Source organism: Pseudorasbora parva, chromosome 4 (genome assembly GCF_024679245.1).
Source record: "Pseudorasbora parva isolate DD20220531a chromosome 4, ASM2467924v1, whole genome shotgun sequence".
Classification (NCBI taxonomy): Eukaryota; Metazoa; Chordata; class Actinopteri; order Cypriniformes; family Gobionidae; genus Pseudorasbora; species Pseudorasbora parva.
In genome coordinates this window covers 23,941,985-23,957,484 of record NC_090175.1, presented here as the reverse complement: position 1 = coordinate 23,957,484, position 15,500 = coordinate 23,941,985, and the positions used below count along the sequence as shown (strand labels likewise).

At 38.2% G+C, this 15,500-nt stretch overlaps 1 protein-coding gene across 1 annotated transcript in view; it reads right to left on the bottom strand.

Moving 5' to 3' along the window:
• The window catches only part of nr3c2 (nuclear receptor subfamily 3, group C, member 2), a 103,169-nt gene extending 90,693 nt beyond the window's left edge, over positions 1–12,476 (bottom strand). Inside the window, exons 1-2 of the mRNA XM_067441343.1 lie at positions 12,144–12,476; positions 7,691–9,473 (exon numbers count right to left, since the gene is read on the bottom strand). Of these exons, the coding sequence (XP_067297444.1) occupies positions 7,691–9,453 (1,763 nt within the window). The 5' untranslated portion in view covers positions 9,454–9,473; positions 12,144–12,476. The remainder of the gene's footprint in view (positions 1–7,690; positions 9,474–12,143) is intronic.
• Positions 12,477–15,500: the final 3,024 nt, after the last annotated feature.

The following is a 15,500-nucleotide window of genomic DNA, read 5'->3' as shown; positions in this document are numbered from 1 at the left end:
GATTCACCTGACTTCATCCACAAAATGTGGACTGCGCTGAAGCTTTCCCACAACACTTAAGCAACCTACAATTTGACGTGAATGATCAAGTTACTCTTTTTGTTTGTGCAGTCATGCACAGCTAACGACAGAAAACAGCAGCGCTGTGACTCTCCGTGAGAAGTATTAGAGGTCACATGACCTGCCTATGCAGTGCTATTGAGTCAAATGAATCAAAGAACGCATTCAAACAACACTTTGGATTGTTCATAACGTCTGGTCTCTGCTTTCAACTCACGGCTTGAAAGATTTTGTTTTTACTCTCTACTGAATCATTGTTAGGAACAATCGTGTATATGAATTCATGACACAGATCTTATTTTTATGAATCATGAATCAAAGACATATACATTCTCATGTAAATTACAGAACTGACTATATGACACATCAGTTATTTTGAATATAATCTGTCCATCTGTATATATATATATATATATATATATATATATATATATATATATATATATATATATATATATATATATATATATATATATATATACTTTATAATTAGGATGATATACAGATAACTCACTGTCATGCTATTTTTCAAGGGTTTGCTGTGTTATTTATAGTGTTGCTTGGCCACATGCTAATAAATAATAGAGATTTTAATCAGCACATAGAATTGGTACTGTTGTAATGTGGGTATGCCACTGCTACCTTGAAGAAACCTGGCCCAGCGTCAACAAATGCTGTTTGAGGAAGAAGTTCAAATGAGGACAGCCATTACAGACCCAGAATCCCAAGCATTACAGTAGCTGCACTTTTAATAGAGTGCAAAGAAACCTTTGTTCAAGAGAATTTAACATCCTTTCCTTTCAACATCCTAACTATTAGTTTGCCGTTGCCAACATTATAATGGAAATCAGTACAAGTAATTAGACAACAAACTCTCTGTTTTCTACATGTCATCATCAATTGTGATACACTCTCATAATTTAGAAAAAACAGAAGCAAGAAGTCGGAAGATAATAAATAATTTACAAAGCGTTTGTATTAAATATTTTAAAATACATGAAACTTTGTGATTCATATTTAAAATATAGTTGATGGATAGCAAACATCACTACTCCTTATTCCAGCAAAGCAGAGATCTGAATATTTTCTGCATTGGTGAACAGCATCATTTTTGTTTTTGTTTTTGTTTAGTTGTTTTGCCATTGCTGGATTAATAATTTGTTTTATTTATGATATTAGGCTAAAATTAACCCTATAGCATGCTTAAAGGGAAAGGCATTTTCCATAAAAAAATAAATAAAACTGCCATCATTTACTTATGTCAATCCAAACCAGATTAAGGGCCAGATTTACTAAATAGAGCAAATTAGCATGTGGGAGCAATTCCAGAAAAGTGGCAATGGGAGTGAAAAGTTCTGCACGTGATCCACTGATGACACATAAAGTAAAGAACTCAGATGCAGACTGATCATTTCCAAGAGCAGGGCAAATAATTAGCGTCTGGTTTAAGACATGCTTCTTTAAGGGCAATACATTAATGCACATACCAGTAAACTGACTACCACAAATCTTAATTAATCACCTTGTGTGATTCAACACTCTCCTCCCATAAATGTAGCATCTGAAAGGGAAACTCATAAAAATGCATATGCAATAAGGTCATCTGTAAAAAATTACCATGTCCACACCTTTTCAGCGCTAATACTAAATCACTGCGTGTCTTTACTCTTCAGTAAATCCTGCCAGTAGTTTTTTTAACGCCACAAGAGATTTTTCTCTTTGTAAATCCAGTGTTCTGTCGATTTGATAGTGGATTTAATAATCACAGAATTTGTATTTTTTTGTGAACTGTCTCAAATTCACTACAAATGTAATTTTTTAAAAGTTGAAAGTCTTTAATAAGGAGTAAACAGGTAGCCTGGATGCCAGCCGAATTTAGCCCCGGCCACAAAATTTTTAGGTCAGGCAGTTCGGTCTGGCCTTGATCCATAGAGGAGTAATTATCTGTAAATTAATAGATAATATAAATTAACAGAAACTGTTCGGACCAATGAAATCATCAGGGCGGGCTTTAGACGATGACGGACAGATGATCAACAGTAACGTAATCATGCACGTCATCAAAGGGGCTTGGATTATATTTGTTCAAATCCTAAACAGAGAGCTTGTTTGTATATGCTGCACCTTCACTATTTCTCTCAATAATGATGATCATGTTGGGTAAGTACTCTGTGTTTTTTACAACACCGGCAAAGATTTTTCAGCGCACGTGCAGACAGGGTTGCCAAGTTTTTACAACAAAACCCTCCAACTACTAGCACTAAACAATAGCTTCTCGGTGAGTTCTCCGGAAAAAAAATGGTGTTTGGGGGGTAAAATGTGTGTTATTTTGGCAAGGTTGCTGCTAAAATTCGCACTCATGGGTCTATATATCACATAATTGAGATCGCTTCAACCCGCAGATATAGAAAACAACCCGTGGAAAAAAAAACACGGACTTGGCAACACCATGGGCAACACAGTGCAGTTGAGCTCTGTTGGCGTCACTTCGTTGCTCTGATTGGTTGTTGGTCTATCCAATTGATGTCTTTCCTGGTTTGGTTGAAACACGCCCCATAATCACAGCCCAATGGAGCAGTTTCAGACTCATATTCTGACTAGAATTGAGTATGACCACGTCAGGCTAGTTAACAGGAGGCTGAAGCTGTAATTTTCTAATGTATGTAACGACTGCTTATATATATGATATGTTTTTTTCTGGTTTGGGAATGAATCGACAGGTAGAAATGCAAAGCAGTCCCCACAGGCATTTGTTACTCCCAAATAAGCAGCACATAGAGTAGTTTGCAACACTTTTCTCTCAGGCGCAGGACTCAGAGGAAACCGCTCATACTTCCACTTCCCGCCTCTTTCTATTCCTGCATCCCGTCACAAATGAACAGAGGTGTTGGCCCTGTCAGCAGCCCATCATGCAGAGATTTTGTGAGGTTGGGATTTAATTGGTTTATTAGTATCCAGCCACATCTAAATTGATCAAATCTATGGTGGCATTAATTTTGTAAAAGAACATACAATTAAGAGCTCATTAGTGCTCTCACAGGGATATGCCCTTTCATCTGCTGGAGGAACATTAGGAGTTGGCCCAACTCCAGAGCAAAGATCTCGCTTCTTCCTGTACTGCTGCTTCTTTAACATGCCTCATCTGGCATACTCAGTCCGGCCAAATGGAATTCTGCTGTATGAAGTATTTTTTTTATTTTATTTTTTATTAATATTTAAATATACATTCTCAATAATTAAAACTAAACTTGTTGTAAGGTGTGTTGTAATTGTTGCAATTGTCCATGTTGTAATTGTCCAGAAATAATAGGCTTCTATATATTGAAAGAGCATGGTATCTGTAAATATACCATGCTCTATCAATATATAGAAGCATATATTTTTGGACAATTTCTGGACAATGTGTAAGTGCGAATTGTGTTTCTTTTACTTGAATGATAATGCAATATGGTACAGAGTCTGCCTAATTTCAGCTTGCCTGCAGCTGGAAATGAAACTTCATACAGAACAGCATGCATACATTTCTGCACTCAACATCTAATAAATCACCCTAAATTAGCTAGAGCAAGTTTTGTGGAGTAAAAATAAATGTAAAAATAATAATTAATTGCACACGTGGTGAACTTATAATTTGTGTTGTTTATTAATATACTTTTAGATTATTAATGTGTGTGTGTGGGTCCCCACAATGCAATATATACCTGAGATCACCTACATTGTGGGGACCAGCCAGCCACAATGGAAGTGGATTTATAAACATGGAGAATGTTAAAAAAGTATAAAAAAAAAAATGCAGAATGTTTCCTGTGATGAGTAGGTTTAGGGGAAGGGGCAGTTTAAGGGGGATAGAATGTACAGTTTGTACAGTTTAAAAGCCATTACGCCTATGGAAAGTCCCCACAACTCACAAATACACAACGTGTGTGTGTGTGTGTGTGTGTGTGTGTGTGTGTGTGTGTGTGTGTGTGTGTGTGTGTGTGTGTGTGTGTGTGTGTGTGTGTGTGTGTGTGTGTGTGTGTGTGTGTGTGTGTGTGTGTGTGTGTGTGTGTTCATGTTTTTCTAACCCCGGTAAGGACTTCAACCTGAATGCACACTGACTCATGGAGAGTTATGTCACCGTAGGAACGTAAATTGAGGTCTTCATGAGAAAACAAATGTGTAAATCATACAAAATGAGGGGTTTTTTTATATATAAAAAGGCAGAAAGTGTTGTGTGATGGGTAGGTTTAGGGGTAGGGTTAGTTGAGAATATACAGTAAGTTGATAGAATATACAGTTTGTACAGTATAAAAATTATTACGTCTAAGGGTCCACAGAGATAGCAAACCAAACATTTGTGTGTATGCATGTGTGTGTGTGTGTGTGTGTGCGCGCGTGCGCGTGCGCGTGCGCGTGCGCGTGCGCGTGCGCACATGGCTTTTTCTCATTCTGTTCTGCTGCTCTGAGTAAGTGTAGTTTGAAATTCACTGAAAATGTCATTGCTAGTGTGACCTGCTGCCCTATGCAGTGCTGCATCACTCAATTGCATAATTTTGGTTAAAGGGGATTTCCATTCCTCTCTGTTAATACTCACTGTCAATCTTCCTTATTGTATTCAAACAACAAACGGCTTATTCTTTCACTCAACGTTTAATAAAATGCATTCTACTGGTTACCAGGCATAGTAGTTTTCATCATTGTAATATATAGCTTCTCAATAATCGTCATTTCTACTTCATTTAATGAAGTGTCAGTTTCAGCAAGATTGTCAATATCAATTCATTCTATTCAGAGTGGTGGAAAAAGTTGTAAGGAACATATCACTGCAGGTTGTCGTTTTGGCAGCACTGTTTTACAGGAATAAGAAAAACAAAGGCATGAAGAGATTTGCCTAACACTATGCACAGCTTGAAGGCACCAAACATCTCTCTCTCTCTCTCTCTCTCTCTCTCTCTCTCTCTCTCTCTCTCTCTCTCTCTCTCTCTCTCTCCCCCCACCCCCACTTATCTTCATATGTCATTTTCTCACTTCCTTTTCTCTTTCAGCCTTTCTGGTTGATTTTCTATCTTTTAACATGTAATTGATTCAATAATGGATTATAGTTAATGTGGATATCAAAGTTCCGTGTGAGTACTATCAGGCTCCTATGATGAACCTAATGGCTTATGAAGGAGGAGACGAAAAACAGATACACAAAGAGAAACATTAGAGAAAGACAGAGAATATAACAGTAAAACAGAAAGAACGAGTGGAAAAAACACAGACATATTGACTGACCAGGCGTAATGTATGATGTTGAGGGCCAGCTGGGGCCGACGTGGCAGTGAGCCATCCCACCTCTGACTGTCATCTACTCTGACATTCTGGCTAAGCTGGATCTCATTAGGATGAGGGTGACTTTGATCCTGTCAGCAGTGATGTGACTCCCACTATATAGGTTGCCTTCAAAGTAAACTGCTGTATCATTGTAACTTTCAAACACAGTAATCTATATTTGTAGTCCTCATTTTCTCTTACTTGATTGACAGCCCCACCTGACTATTAACCATTCAGTTAGAAATTGTTGTTTTTTTTTCAGTTACGAAGGTTTTAGATTAGCGCCTCTCTTCCCCGCCTCTCACCTCTGTCATCTCACTCATGGTTTGCTCAGTGTGTTAGTTATTGATTTGAACTTGGTGACAGCGTGGAACCACTGAGAGCAAGTTTTGAGCTATACTCAAAGGCAAATTATGTCAAGGTTTTGGGTAAAAATAAAAATGGTTGTCTCTTGATCTGTGTCGTGCATTAGTGTGCTGTCTCACAGTGTTTTTTTAACGTAAATTCATGTTCCAGTTACACTTCATGATGACACATTTGTCAACATTACTTACACTATCAACAAAAAACAACAATGGAGAATAATTTTACAGCATTTATTAATCTTTGTTAATGTTAATATTTGCATTTAAAGTATTAATTAAAACGATTTAATTAAAATAAATGTATTATGAATCTAACAAATGAACAAATAAACACTAACCAGGAATAATAATTGCCATAAAAATGTTTTCCCTTTAGTTCATCATACCTAATGTACTAATCAAACTTTATTGTAAAGTGTTACCAAAAAAATAAAATAATAATTGCTTGACTACACCACTCGTAACCTCCTATCTTAAAGGAACTGTACACATGCATTAACAATTAAATAGCACTAAGACAGTATGCTATGTAAATCATAAACTTAAATAATTCACTGCAGCCTAGTAGCCAGTCAGAAGGGACTGCTCCATAATAGATGGTGCTACAGTGGCGAGCTTAGCTTGAATCTGCAATCTTAAGTAAACAGACTTTTTTTTAAAAATCCTGTTTTAATGAATCATACAAGTTAGACTTACAACGAAAGCTCTCTAGCTGAAAAACACATGACAAAAAGCGACAAACCTATAGACAACGGACATATCTCTCATTAGTTAACTTAGCGTAACATGGTTCCTGCTATCATTAAAAAAGAGATTATTTTGGATGAGTGTTTGGCTGACTGTTTCAGAGGACATCTGGGATGGGGTGAAAATCATTAGCTATACTGCTAGAGCTCGGCTAGCTGTAATTGCCTTGTCTCAGAATAGCATCAAATGAACACATTCTGAAAAGGGGGTTTAATGCATCACTCCGTTAGCTCAGCAAACATCTGACTCTTGTAAAAGTTTTGCCTGTCAGATGGGATATGCTTTATAGAACTGTTTAGGGCTTCCTGCACTTTGCAAGCTTGTTAAAGAAATTATGCAACCAGAAAATTTAAGTCTGGTAAGCAAACATTTATGACTTGAGTAACTGGCGAGTGTTTCTGAGGGCCTGTTGCGGTTGATTCAGCGTTCATATAGCGATGGCTACAGCGAAAAGGTCAAAATGTCAGTTTCGTCCTCACATTCATTTTACACTATCCAGTTTTGCTTTATTTGCTAAATTTTTAATTAAGCATCGAAACACTGGCTTAAAATCAAATCATTAATTAAGCCACTTTCTGTATTCTTCGATCTTTGCCATTGTTTGTTTAAGAGCCTTTCATAAAAACTGCTTGGTTTTCATTGTTTTTGAAAGAAAGGTACTTGACCTACCATCAATTATGTATGATGCTGCTGCATAATGACTGGACTCAATAACAAGATATATTTCATGGCATAATATCTTCCAAGGCCTTCTGATAACAACATAAGTTATGTTTATGTTCAGATTCACAGAAAAAGGACTGATAAGAAGGAAACTTTGCTTCCCTCCATTAGTCGTTCTTAATAGGACACTTGCCTTGTAATGTTGGGTTGAGATCACATGTTGGTCAGCTTCAATTTGAAGTTTAGACTTAGGAATTAGGAATTAGGACATTAGGAAAGAGAGGATGTTTCAAGTGCACAGATGCAAGCCATTTGTCTGTCAGTTGGGAGCTCCCAGACAAATGTAATTGATTTAGCCAATTTATTAACAAAACAAAGAGTTTGCGACTTGCTACATTCTCAAAATGTTTCATTTGAATGCATGAATAGGATTAATCTAATGTTCGAGAACACAACAACACAACTGCGCAAAAGATTTCAAAGCACTCCCCTTGACATCTTGCTTTAAAACACACACACATACACACACACAAAAAGAAAACTCTCTGCTTGTGTCTTACCTTTCCATGTTTTCAGTAAGGCAGACTGGGCCTGGATAGCCATCCCCCCTGGCAGAGAGAGGCCCCTGTGTCAGCCCTGGGCGAGTTTTCCACGTCTCCATTAATCCAGTAACTGGAGAAATTAGATTCAACAAGGGGTTCGTCTGGTCTCTCAAATTGTGGCGTGAAAACGACATTGTTCCTTGCGCTCCGATCTGGTAATGAAATGAATGTCCACCTGAATTAACGCCAACAATAGCCGACATGGGCACATTATTATTCGCTTGGTAATAGCTGCCATCATTGGTTTCCTGTTTAATCCCCTTGGGCAGGCCATTGTTAGGAAACACACCAGGTTCGTAGTTGCCATTCAAAGAAGAAACAGGAGGTCCCAAGATCCCAGAAAGACTATATTCGTCAATATTATCCCTCAAAGACAAGTATGTGGTCTCTGCAGAAGGAAAGCAACCCAGAGAGTGCTGCGGCTCAACAAACTGGAGGTTCGAACAAGTCACCTCTCTGTTTGGCTCTGTCTTAATGTGTGTTATGAATGGAGAATGTGGCATAGCGCTCTTGCTGCTGCCTAGGCACATGCTCCTGTAATCAGTGCCAGGTTCATTTTTGATATATTTGGCCACTCCCATAGCATCCAAGCCGATGTTAAACATTTCCCCGTCCACATTCTCTACCTTCGGAAACTCGAATCCCTTGAAGTCATGCTCTCGACTCTCAGGGCTGTTGACGTCATTTTGCACTAGGCCCAATCCACTGGGAGGGCTAGAGACAGAGAAACCCCTTGAAGAGTTCCTGGGACTGGACATGGTCATGCTGCCAACAGTGGGCGGACTAGAGATGGATGGTCTAATGTTACAGGTATTGCCTCCATTTGTTGTTGGGCTTGAGATGGATGATCTCATGTTAGTGTTACACGAAAGTGGTGATCTCACGCTACCTATACTATGAGGGCTGGAAACCGGAGATTTCATAACACTGAGTGGACTAGCCACAGGAGGTGACCCCACCATGCTGGATTTTACAGGGCTACAGGTGTTGGGGCTGGTGTGGTGACCTTGGGTCAAGTTGGTGCTGGCTGAAGCCAGCGATGGACAATCAGAGTCAAAGTAGGTGGGGCTGGTAGTGGACGACACCATGTTGTGTCCAGTAGGACTAGACATGGGGCCAGACCCAACGGTGCTGCAAGAAAGAACGGTGGCCAGTGCAGAGGGCACTGAGGCAGAGACCACAGCACACTCCTGAGGACCACCATTGGGTTGCTGGGCCCCAGGTGGGAATGAAGACGGGGGAGCTTTCATCTTTGGGCTCCCAGTTGTTCTAGCCTGGCTGTCTTCAATTGCTTTCCCACAAAGAGGATACAGTTTCCCCGGGCTACCCTGCCCACCCGCAGTACCATGTTGGGCAAAGCCAAAATCTGCCTCCCTGGCAGCGTTCATGTACAAGCCCATAGACTCAGCGACCGTTTTGGAGAGCTCCTTTGAATCCGTTTCTGACTTGCGGTTAAGGAAGGAGTTGTTGAAGGAGGGAAACGGTAATGGTTGATTCTGGTTAACTCTAAGCATTGCTGTCTCTGTAGCCTTAAAGTTGTTGTCCTTGCAGACAGACGGCACATTAGGGGCGTTGCTCGAGTTTACAATATCCATGAGCACATCACTGTTTGTCAAACTCTCTTCTGCAGAACAGCAATAATCCATGGTGTTTGGCATCTGTGCCCACTTGTTTTCTGTAGTTGCCCCTTCGCAGTAACTTTGGTATCTTTTAGTCTCCATGCCTGGATCATCTGACAAACCTAATGGACCAATAAATTAGAGACATTTAGACCTTGCAGTCAAAATAGCAAAGTTTTGATTAGTACAAATATTTCTCATTAGTTTGACTGTCAAACCAAATAGCACATAGAATCATCATTTGAATATTTTTTGGAAAATGCATTATAGACCAACTACTTATAAATCTTTGCATTTTTTTATTACAAAGAAACGTGGCATTTATTTATAGGATTCGTTTAGAAAATTCTTTATTTATTTTATTCTTTATTATTTAGTTTTTCATGACCAATTTTTACCCTCGGATTTTACCCTCAGGCCGCTTTTTGCTGAATTATGCAGTTGCCCTCTTCTTCCTGAATGCGGGGGCTAACCCCTGCACGGTCAATCCCAACCTAAAATGTTTTTTATTTGACAAAATTATTTTAGATTTCCAATGGGCTTTACTATGTTTTTATCGCCGTGTTGTGTGAATCCAAAAAAATAAAAATAAAGAGTAAATCTGTAAATTTACTGTGAATCTCTTTGCTTTGAGCAGTACTGGATGCTGGCACTGCCTCAGATGCAACGCTGCACATTTCAGGTAGTTTCATGGGATCCACTCACCCCTCTCATTGAATATGAATTGTGACCTGGCAGGTAACTTTTTCTCAGCAACTCCCTGGCCTGTGCTTTACTTTACCGCCCCCTCTAACTTCAGCTGCTATCTGTCTGCACCATAAAAAAAAGGTATGTTACCTGCTAAATGTAGGAGGGATGATAATATCACCATACAGATCAGGTCAAGTTAATAAAATATGTTCCTCCACCCCTCATATACATCCACTGAAAGGCAGTGCTATATTTTTATGCTTACTTTGGGTTTGAACCATAGACCTCTACCACTTACTTATTCACAGTGTTCACAGCACTGTGTTGTTAGGCAGTCTCATCATTACTGGTGATAGCCTAGTCTTTTTTATTTATAGTTTAGATAGAATTTTGAATTATTTTTTCTGGATCTATTTGTATTATTTTATAAAAGTTATTCAGTCCTATTTACTTCTGCTGTCCTTCAGATGACAACGATACACACAAGTTAACTTTTAGCAGTGTTATAATCAGTTGGTAAAATGTGTGCACCTTCTGAAATTACAAATTATCCGTTTAAGTAATTCATCCCGGTGCTGGCGTCCTAAACATGTCAACAAAAAAGCAATAGTGGACTGAGATGTAAAAACAGAGACGGTGTGAATGCAAAAATAACTAGTTTGGATCTGAAAAAAAGCGATAACAAGCAGTCTGGGTTCAATGTGTTGTGTATTCATTTCCCCCACATATGTAACTAATGAGTTATTTTAGTTATTTAAAAAGTAATTGAAAAAATAAAAATGCTGTGCACAAAATCAATAGGCTTAGGCTAATACATTTTGGACAAAAAGTTAATGTCCCATCCTGTTGCACCAAGAGGATCTAAAAAAGAAAGCTGACCACACAGTAATAGATCCTCTGTTAGTTTAAACCACTCATCTAAATGTTCTCTATAGTTGAGTGGTTTAAACTCTCATTTATGTACAATACGACTTTCTCCATCCAAACTAAATCAACCATGAGTAGATATTCTCTAACGAGATACAGTAAGTTCATCAGGCGTTGCACTTCGTCAAATGATAACGACAATATTCCGTTTGACGTAGTTCGTTGTTTATGTTTTGTTTTTGTTTTTTTTCCCCTCTATCGTCTTTCTTCCCACGATGCCCTGCTTATGCGCGCAACCATTGGACAGAAGCAGACACACTGTCGCCAAGAGTTTATCACGCCACTCACGGATTGGTCCCGTCGCTCTGTCAGTCTTTTATTTATAAGCTTTGTAGCCACAAAACTGCTGCGACATTCTTTGCGAAATTAAAATTACGAACTTTGCTCTGTGTTTAGCCTGTAAAAACTTTACGTGTTAGTTCGGATGCGCGATAACTCTTGGTGCATTGCACAGCTAGCGACCTCCAGAATGAGTGTGACGCAGTTGTTTCTTTTGCAAAAGAACTCCCGACTAAATATCGTTGCGATGCACTTTATCCATCACATGACGTCAAGTGAATCAGGCATGCTCAAATAAGTATGAATTTTTGCATGCATTTGCACAAGAATACATCTTATTCGCGACTGCTCTCACCGGCCAGAACATTGGTCATTATTGTGCCCCATCTGACTTCAGTTTCGCTCAACTCTGTATTCACTGTACTTCAGCACACGTACAGTAAATAAGATGCAGTTAATACAAGCTGTCCCGTGGTGAACGTATCGAACCATGTTAAGCTTTATAACAACTGTAATATTTGACATGAGCTTGATTTGATATTTGATATAGCCTAAAGCGTTAGCATGCAATGTGATAAAAAGTGTTCACTTGCATGGATTTATCTAGTTCAGACGAGAAAACGTCAAACATGTGTATGCAAACTCCGATGCAAAGGATGCTGGAATAGGATAAATTGCATTATTGTTACCATACAGTTGTAATTATAGGCCTATTGTTTATTTAGAATTAGGCTGCATGTTTCTTTTCATCGGTTTAAAGTGGAAATGCACTCATGCACAGCACGGGGGTTCCGTTAAACATCAAGTTTTAGACAAGTTTTTAACGCGTCTGCATTTACAGTAGTTCATACATACAAGACTGCTTTGCTCTTCGGCGAGATAATAAGACATCTTACCGTAGTCACGGCATCCAATTTTGACAGTTATCTGTACTGCTGGCCACTAGTAATCCGGTGGCTAAAACGAAGAAAACGACACTACACAGTGTCGTTGAGTTGTGTTTAGAAGTATTCCCAGTGTCGCGACTGCTTGCATACTAGTTTCAGTTGTGACAGCTGAACGCACCGCACACTGCCGCGCGCATGACGCGAGATCCTTAACGACAGCGCACTGTGCGCTTACAACAGTCGACAGCGACTTCACCGAAACGTCCTGTCGACAGTTTTCTGTTTACGTGCACATTGCTGCTAGATTGTTGAAGGCGCCCAACTGAAGACTAATAAAAACAGCGGAGGACTCAGACAGACTTGCGTAGCGACGTCATTGTGTGCACATGGACCCTCCTACTGCAATGAGAGCTCGAGTGGGAGGGGGCGATGAATGCGCTCAGGTATATACGGCTCATAGTCCAGAAGTAGGGCAAGGTATAGTTTGATTACGCAGGCGCTAACCTGTGCATCTAGGACAAATGGATATGCAAACATTAATAAGTGCGTGACTTACTTTGCTAAATGATATTCGTTGGTAAGTAAAACTCGATTAATATCTGTTAATCTAATTAATTTACCATGCGTTGCAAAGCCAAACTATTTTTTTTTTTTTTGGAACACGTTTCGTAACTAAGAAAAAAAACACATTTTAGATTTAGAGGATAAGCGTAATTATAAATGTTGTATTTTGCAGAAATGGATCAGTGAGGATTGGTAAACTGATCCAGCATTAAATGACAAACTGATGGACGTATGCAAGAAATTCCAATGTTTTGGTCCCACACTCTCATGTCATCCTCCAATGTTTTCTAAAAGTTATGCAATTATCTTTTTTTTCTTTTCTTTTTTTTTAAATAAACCAAAAGACAGATAGTCTACATAATGTCATACAATCTTTTTATGCTTAGATCTTCTGATCTAGAAAGCGCTTGAAAACTCTGGAGAAAGTCCTTTTTTGTGACTCTTTTGGAAGTGGTTTGTGTGAATTCCAGGCTTGAGATGATCACATAGGAATGACCTCATCTTCTTAGTGCAGTCACTAACTTTTTAACAGGGCTAGAACAAAATATGAATGTACTAATTAAGAACTACATGAATATAAATCAAATTATATATATATATATATATATATATATATATATATATATATATATATATATATATATATATATATATATATATATATATATATATATATATATATATATGTCCTCGTTGCCTTGACTATAAAGGTTGAATAAGGCTAATTTTGAAAAGACCTACCACAAGGTGGTGCAATTTTTGTGATTTTGTTGGAATTTGTTGACATGGAAATGGTCTTTAATAACCCTGTGCTTATGTAATGCTGATAAAGGGGTGATAATTTCACTTATATTAAATACCTGTAGTATGTAATATGCAGTTATAGTAATATGTCTGTAATTACAGTCCTTCTTAATCCTGTCAATGACATAAATACTTATATAAAAATGCAAAAGCATCTAAGTCCGTCTGATGTTTTTCTTTAAAATAAGCATTTTTGTCAGGCTCCATGTATAGGTTTCTACCTAATACTGGTACTTCTGAATGGGCTGAGGCTGGGATTTAGCAGGTTTGAAGTGAAAGTATTTGATGAACATATACTATGTGCGGAGAGCATACACTCAGTATCGTTATATCATTTTTGACCGAGGTAGCTTTTAGAGGCTTTTGCATTGGAAGTCTTCATAGTTTAAAATGCAGATTTCATAGTCTTGTGTTTATCTGATTATGTTGCATAAACTCTTATTTTCTCTAAGTAAGTAGTGGCGACGATTTCTGTCCAGCAGAGATTTGTGACCTTTTGAGGCTGTAATGTTACCAAACCTCCTGCGGTGCTTAACTTGTAATCTTACATGCAAGAACTTGCTTTAAAAAAAAAACTGAGAATTTGCCTCTATTAAGGATTAAAATAAACAACATTTTCTAGAACTAGCAGCTATTTGATTTAGCTACTGAGTAATGAGACGACTGTAATGTTTATTGTCCATCTGTTATCAAGTCAAACTGTTAGTTCTTTCTGGTCAAATCATAGGGCAAACACTTGTAAAGTAACTATTTTCTTATATTTGGATTATCTGTAGACTAACACAAAAAGCAGTCAATTATCAGCTAAATATTATAGCTAATGAATAATTACATCTCTCATTACTAAGATTTTGGAAAGCAATCGATCATGATCAAAATAACTAAGTAAAGTTCCAATTTACTTTTAATTCACATACAACTTAAGCCGATGTACAAATATAGTGCTGGGCAGATTACTTACAAACCAGTTAGAGAATAAAGAATTACATTTTCGTCAAAGAAAGTGTTACCCAATTACATTTAATGTTATATAATCTTATTTGGTACATTTTGTGAATCCTAAAAGATTCCTTGAATAGGCCAAAATTTGATCGCTAGTTTGACAGAGTTACATCACAATGTTTTCACTCTGCATTGCATTTCGGGAAGGCGACGCCATTTTGGCAGGATACGCTATCTGTTGCCATGGTTACTTAGACAGTGAGACCGAGAAAGCAGTTTGAGATTTGCTAGCATTTTTTTGCGTTACAGCACATTTCTTGGGAAGAAATGGAAAAGGACGAAGCAAAAGAATCGGTACTCTATCGAGAGACTAAAAAACATTTTTTTAGAGAAACTGCTTGACATCAACAACATCGACCCGTACGACCTGCACAGAATGGACAAAAAACCCACAAGTGCTACCACCTCTCACATACCCTGACATGGTCAATTACCTGGTTTATGATATCAGTGCCTACACAATACAAGAGTTCAGAAGCTGCAGAAGAAAAATACACTTGCCTTGGGAAAAAACTTTTTGGGGAAAGTAATGATCCTCTTACTTGAGTATGTTTTTTTAAGTACTCTTTCCACTCCTGGCCTTGTCTGCCGTACAGTCTGACATTAATGACAACTGAGATCCCACAGTGTGACATGGCTTGACAGCGGGGATCATGTTCTTACAGTCTGACAAGCAACAGTCTTAAAGGACTATTATAAATGGTACAGCAGTGTCCGGCTTTAGTTTTTTTTTTAGCTATGTTTCCATCTAAAGTAGCAAATTTAACTTGTGCAATTTACCACTTGGAACACCATTTACAAATAAAGCACCGTGAAGAGAAAGAAAACATCACTTCCTGATAAACTGGCACTTAATATCAATAAGAAAAGTAGGAGAAGCAACTATACATAAAAAATGTCATATATAATAAATGACTTGCATCTCAGAGCGTGCAAACAAAACGCAAGTTCTGGGAGGGAATTATACCATACCAAACCACTTTGACAACAGCATTT